This window comes from Galeopterus variegatus, unplaced genomic scaffold (assembly GCF_000696425.1).
Source record: "Galeopterus variegatus unplaced genomic scaffold, G_variegatus-3.0.2 Scaffold9577, whole genome shotgun sequence".
Classification (NCBI taxonomy): domain Eukaryota; kingdom Metazoa; phylum Chordata; class Mammalia; order Dermoptera; family Cynocephalidae; genus Galeopterus; species Galeopterus variegatus.
In genome coordinates, this window is record NW_007735688.1 from 43,857 (window position 1) to 50,601 (window position 6,745).

Consider the following 6,745-nt stretch of genomic DNA (forward strand, 5'->3'; position numbering starts at 1 on the left):
CTTTGCCTCCTTTGTAAATCATCCTCTGAGTTGGCCCAGAAACAGTTCTTCCAGAAAACCTTCTGGGCCTACACATGTGCCTGAACACAGTCCTCACAGATTCCATCCTCTTCCCCAGCCTCTATACCCAGTCAGTCGCCAGGTCCTATCCATTTATCCCCTAAGTAATGTCCACGTCCACCACCCTCCCCGCCCCCCTGTGGCCTGAACAATTGCAGCAGGTTCCTCACGCGTCTCTGCATCCAGGGTCATTCCCTCCTGTCTTTCTGGACCACACAGCTGCTAGAGTGATCTTTCTAAAACAAAGACTGACCACGTCACCCCCATTCAGACCGAATGGACTGCTTCTGGACAGAACACAACAGGAGGAGGCTAGGACAAAAAGCTGATCCATTACTAAGCCTAGTCCCTGCTGCACACTCACGCACACTCTTAATGAGTGACAAAGGCTGATTCCTCCCTGCTCACCTGGGCAGCAGAGGTCATCTCCTGGGAGTCATCTGTCCTTGTCTACCTTGAACCCACGGTTCTTCCTGTTATTGAAGCTGGGAGATGACACTCGATTTGTAACATCAGATTCCTGCTCATGGGAAAGGAAATTATGTGTGTTAGGAACACGGAACACACCTGCACCTGTCCCAGTCCCCAGGTCTGCAGAAGTCCAGTTGGTAGAGATACGGACTTCTACGGAAGCTGTGTCTATGGGAAGATGGTTTACCACAGTAAGTTAAGGGTGATATTTGGGCACAGAGAAATAACGAGCTTGTGTGTGCTTCCCTCACTGCAGGGGCAGAACATCTGGTCAAGGTGCCATGGTCAAGAGCACTACTGTCAAGTTAGGCAGATGTGCTTTAAAATCTCCGCTCCAAACAAAATCTCAGTTCCAAATACTGTGTGACTTCAGACAAAGGGCTTTACTTCTGTGATCCTAAGTTTCTCCATCTGCAGTGTGTGTGTGTGTGTTGGGGAATAGTTGCACCTGCCTTCATTGTTCTGTTGTGAGAGTTAAATGAGATACTATTGGGTAAAGTACTTGACACAGTGTCATTATAAAGATGGTGCTCTTGGTTGGTAGTTTTTGTTTTTTGGCTCTCCAGCACCTATCCCCTTCGTAATAGCATCCTGTTTCCCTTCGGGAAACTACCTCTGCCCACTGTATGTCATCGTGGAGGGACATTAATTCAAGGTTTCATCTTCAGAAGCTGATGGATCATAAGCTTCCTCTGCCTGCAACTGTCCAGTCAGGGAGAGCAGGTGACCTATGTGTATGAAAGAGAAAGAGAAAAGCAGATGGAACATTGATGGTAATTTCACTGCAGCAGAGTAAATCATTCTTTCACCTAGAACAGGATAAAAACATTGAACAAACTAGAAATAGAAGAGAAGTTCCTCAAACTGATCAACGGCATCTATAAAAAATCTATAGGTAACCTGAGACCTGATGGTGAAGGAATGGACGCTTTCCCTCTAAGTTCAGAGATGAGACAAGAATGTCCACTCTTACAAATTTCTCTTTAATGCTCTACTGGAGATACTAACCAGGGTAATTAGGCAAGAAAGTTAAAAAAAAAAAAAGGAATCAAGATTGGAAGAGCAGACATAAAACTATCTATTCACAGATGACATGATCTTGTGTATAGAAAATCCTAAGGAACACACTAAAAAACTGTTCAAACTAAAAATACAAAAGCAATATAATAATATTTTTTAAAATCACTTGTATTTCTCTCCATTTGTACTATGCACTGAATTGTGCCCTCCATTCCTATATTTAATCCCTACCCCTCACGTGACAGTATTGGAGATAGAGCCTTTAAAGAGGTGACTAAGGTTCAATAAGGTTGTAAGCGTAGAGCCTTGATCTGGTAGAACTGGTGTCCTTATAAAGGAGGAAAAGACATCCATTCTCTCTGTCCATGTGAGGACACAGAGAGAAGGTAGCCATCTGCAAGGCAGAGAGCGAACCCTCATCAAAAATCAAACTCTGCCAGAACCCTGATCTTGGATTTTCCAGCTTCCAGAACTGTGAGAAATTAAATTTCTGTTGTATAAGCCACCCAGTCTATGGTATTTGTTATGGCAGCCTGAGCAGAATAAGACCACTTGTAATGAAGGATCCAAAAATGAAATCTTTGTTAAAATAAGTTTAGCAAAGGAAGTATGGGAAAGATAGTGGGATAAGGGAGGAATGGGTAAAGGGTGACAAAAATTGGTAACATTGTATAATGTTGAATATTTTAATTATCCTGTATTGAAAACCACAAAATGCACACAGGTATTGATATTCAATGCTGTTCCCCACAGATATGTACTATCAACTGTGTTCCAATAATAAATAAACAAATAAATAAAATAGGAAAGTACTAGGAAAAACCTAATTAAATTCTAAATAGTATATGTGTGACCAATAAATGTGTGATGTAAGGAAAAGTGAACAACTTGCTCAACACTGTGTTCTTTGGTCTTGACCTAGTAAAATAAGAAGTTATACCAAAAAAAAAAAAAAGTGCAAAACTTATGCTTTGAAAATTAAAAAAACACTGTTGAAAGAAATTAAAGAACTAAATATATGGGAAAATATCCTTGTTCATGTATGAGAAGACCACATTGTTAAGATGACAATACTCCCCAAAATGATCTGCAGGTCCAAGTTGATTCTAAAATTCAAATGGAATTGCAAGGGTATAAGAATATCCAAAACAATCATTAAAAATAAGAATGAAGTAAGAGAATTCACATTTCCCAGTTTCAAGAATTACTGCAAAGCAACAGTCACAATGTGGTACTAGTACAAGTATACACATATATATCAATAAAACGAAATTGAGACTCCAAAATAAATCCATACATCTATGACAAGGTGTTATTTTTGACAAGTGTGCCAAGATCATTTAATGGGCAAAGAAAAGATTTTTCAACAAATGGGTGCTGGGATAACCGGATGAGCCAGAGACAGGAGTTAAGTTGGATCTTTACTTCACACCACATACAAAAATTAACTCAAAATGGCTGAAAGGCCTAAATATAAGAGTAAAACCTATAAAACTCCTACAAGAAAACACATGCAAATCTTTACAGCCTTGAATTCGGCAAGGGATTCTAAGATATAAAACCAAAAGCAAATGAAAAAAAAGAAAGAAAATAGATTAAGTGGAGTTCATCAGACATAAAACATCTGTGCTTTGAAGGCACCATCAAGAAATTTAAAAGACAACTCACACAATGGGAGAAAATATTTGCAGATTAAGTAAGCAATAAAGGATTTGTATCTAGAAAACATAAGGAACCCTTACAATTCAATAATAAAAATAAAAACCCAAATGATCCAATTTTAAAATGGGCATAAGATCTGAATAGACAGTTTTTCAGAACAGATATATAAATGGCCAATAAGCACATAAAAAACTACTCAAAGCCAGTAGTCATCAGGGAAATTCAAATTAAAACCCCAGTGAGAGACCACCACATATCCAGTAGGGTGACTAGAATAAAAAAGTGAGATAACAATAAGTGTTGCTGAAAGAGAAAGAGATGTGCAGAAATCAGAACACTCATACACTCCTGGTAGAAATATAAAAAGGTGATGCCAAAATAGTCTGGCAGTTCCTCAAATGATTAAACATAAAGTTATCATAAGAAACAGCAATTTTACTGCTATGTATGTACCCAAGAGAAATGAAAACATACGTTGACCCAGAAACTTGTACATGAATATTTGTGGCAGCATTATTCATAATAGCCAAAAGGTGTAAACGACTCAAGTGTCCATCAACGGACAGACAGATAAACAAAATGTGGTACATACAGTGGAATATTATTCAGAAATCAAAAGCATGAAGTAGACTTTTAGTTTCTGGTCTGGTATTTAAAGAGCTTGGACGTCATCACTCCCATCTACACAATAATAAAAAAGCTGAGCAAACTGAAAATCAACAACTATTCTTAGATTCATCAGAGAATTGAGGTCATGGGGCAAATCACTGCCCCAAGTTCAAGAGAATCACAACTCATTGTGTAGGAGAACTAAAACTGTAATTGATCCATTGTTGGAAGCTCAATGTTGACAAGTTTGGGGGTAAGAACTCCAGTGAGACCACGTCTTAAAGGAGCCTCCATAGTTTCATGAGTTTTACCTCCAGAAGCCCTACCAGATTCTCGCAGTGAAGGTCAGAGAAGACTCTCTTCGTACTTCCAGCAGGGGGAGGAAAAAAAGCAGCCACTTACAAACATGTCCAGAGCATTTTGTTCTTCTTAAGAAAGTCTGCACTCAGGAGAAGCTTTACCAGAGACTAACTGACTGGGTTTCACCAGCAATTAACTGATCTAGGGGAAAGGTAATTCCCAACTCCAACTGTCCTAGCCTTCCTGTGCCACCTAAGGGGATAAAATAATACAAAACTGAGAATCACTTGTGAAGTTTGCAGCCCAGGGGCACAGGCCAACTAAAAACCTGAGAACAAATCAGAGGACTGTATGATGCTTCCCCTCCCCTATACCACACATCCATAGTGTTCCTGTAAAATGACAGGGAATGCAACTGAAAGAACTATGTATCTCAAGCTCTATTTCAGAAGATGTCTTTAGGGAAACCCAAAGACAACAGGGCAGACAAAAACAGGGACACCAGAGGAAATTTTATCCTCCAATAGTGAAGCTACAGCAAACAGAAAATTACCTAACCACTAGCCAGATAAACACAAAAACTCACACTAAAGGCCTAATTACCTCACTTCCTTTTAAAGCAATACATCATATCTGACTTCAAAAAATTACAACACATTCTAAACACAAAAAAGATGGTTTGAAAAGACAAAGCAAGCATCAGAACCAGGCTGAGCTATGGCAGACTTGTTGGAATTATCAGAACAGAAAACAACTTTAAACTATGGTTAATATGCAAAGGTGTCTAATGGAAAGCTAGGAAAATATGGAAGAACAGATAGCTTATGTAAGCAGAGAAATGGAAACACTAAGAAAAAATCGAATGAAAATGCTAGAAATCAAAACACCATGACAGAAATAGGGAACGGGTTTGATGGGCTCATCAATAAACTGAACACAACCAAAGTAAGAATCATTGATCCTGAAGACACAGCAATAGAAACGTGCAAAACTGAAATGCAAAGAAAAAAAAGCATGAAAAAGAACAGAATATCCAAGAACTGTGGGACAATTACAAAAGGTGTAAATATGTGTAATGGGAATACCAAAAGGAGAACAGTAGAAAGAAACAGAAGAAATATTTGAAGCAATAATAACAGAATTTTCCAAAATGAATAATACACACCAGACCACAGTTCCAGGAAGTACAGACAACACCAAGCAGGACAAGTACCAAAATTCTACACCTAGTCACATTGTATTCAAACTGCAGAAAATAAAGAAAAAAATCATGAAAGAATCCAGAGGAAAAAACTCTTAACCTAGAGAGAAGCAAAGAATGACATCAAACTTCTCTTCCAAAACCGTGCACACAAGACAAGAGTGCAGCAAAATATTTAAAGTGCTAAAAGAAAGAAACACTAGAACAGAATTCTTTATCCAGTCACATTGTCCTTCACAAGTGAAGGAGAAAGAAAGACTTTCCCAGACAAACAAAAATTGAGGGAACATGTGACCGATAGACCTGTCCTTGCAAGACATGTTAAAAGAGGTTCTTCAGAAAGAGGGAAATGATAGATCAGAAACTATGATCGACATAAAGAAAGGAAGAGCATTAGAGAAGAAATCAATGAAGGTGAAATAAAATCAGTTATTTTTCTTATTCTCAATTGATCTAACAGATAACAGTTTTTTCAAATTAATAACAGCAGCGATATATTTGGTGATTATAGTGTATGGATAAGTGAAGTGAATGACAGCAATGTTATAAGGGACGGGAGGGAGGAGTTGAGAATACTCTGTTATCAGGTACTTGTACTACTGAGAAGTGACGTAGTGTTATTTGAAAGAAGACTTGGATTGGCCGTAAATGTATATTGCAAACTCAAGGTGACCAGAAAAACAAGGAAAGATAAAAGTGAAATACATTTGTTTTATGCATACTTCACACTGAAACTGGGGAAAGTGAGACTGTGGGTAAGGGAAGATGACTGAACCAATGTATGGGCTGTGATTAAAGTATAGCTGGATGGTGACAAGAAAATCCTGGGAAGAGGTATATGGGTAGCCTTCTCTGAATGCGAAAAAAGCATGAAGGTATTTGTGTCACCAAAGAGTGACCTCAGCAGGGGAGTTTAGAAATAGCATGGGTAGGATAACCCATTCTGAGGGTACCAGGAAGCCTCTTTTCCCAGGCATTCCTGTCATTGACCAAACAGCTCATGAGAACATGTGGCCCTAGGGGCAGGGAGGAAAGCTGTGCATGGGCTCAGCCACGTGAAATTTCACTTGCAAGGCCAACCTGCCCATGGCCACCAGCAAGTGCCCAGTCTACCAGAAGTGGAGACCACACTGAGTCCCTGATATGGCACCATCGCCCAGAGTGATAAATCATCAACCTTTTGATAGATTGGTTATGTTGGACTCCTTCCATCGTGGAAGAGACAGAAGCTTGTTCTTACTGGAATTGATCAAATGTGGTTATGTGTTTGTCCTCCCTTCTTCGATGAGTCAAAATTACCACCAGTGGACTTACGGAATGCCTTATCCACATCATGGTATTCCAGACATCATTCTTTTCGAATCAAGGAACTCACTTCAAGCAGTGAAGTGCAGCAGTAGAGCTATGCTCATGGAATTCACT

The 6,745-nt window shown here is 39.1% G+C and overlaps 1 protein-coding gene across 1 annotated transcript in view; it reads right to left on the bottom strand.

Moving 5' to 3' along the window:
* The window catches only part of LOC103609398 (UPF0488 protein C8orf33 homolog), a 13,711-nt gene that overhangs the window by 4,738 nt on the left and 2,228 nt on the right, over positions 1-6,745 (bottom strand). Inside the window, exon 2 of the mRNA XM_008593725.1 lies at positions 4,284-4,374. Coding sequence (XP_008591947.1) covers positions 4,284-4,374 — 91 coding nt within the window. The remainder of the gene's footprint in view (positions 1-4,283; positions 4,375-6,745) is intronic.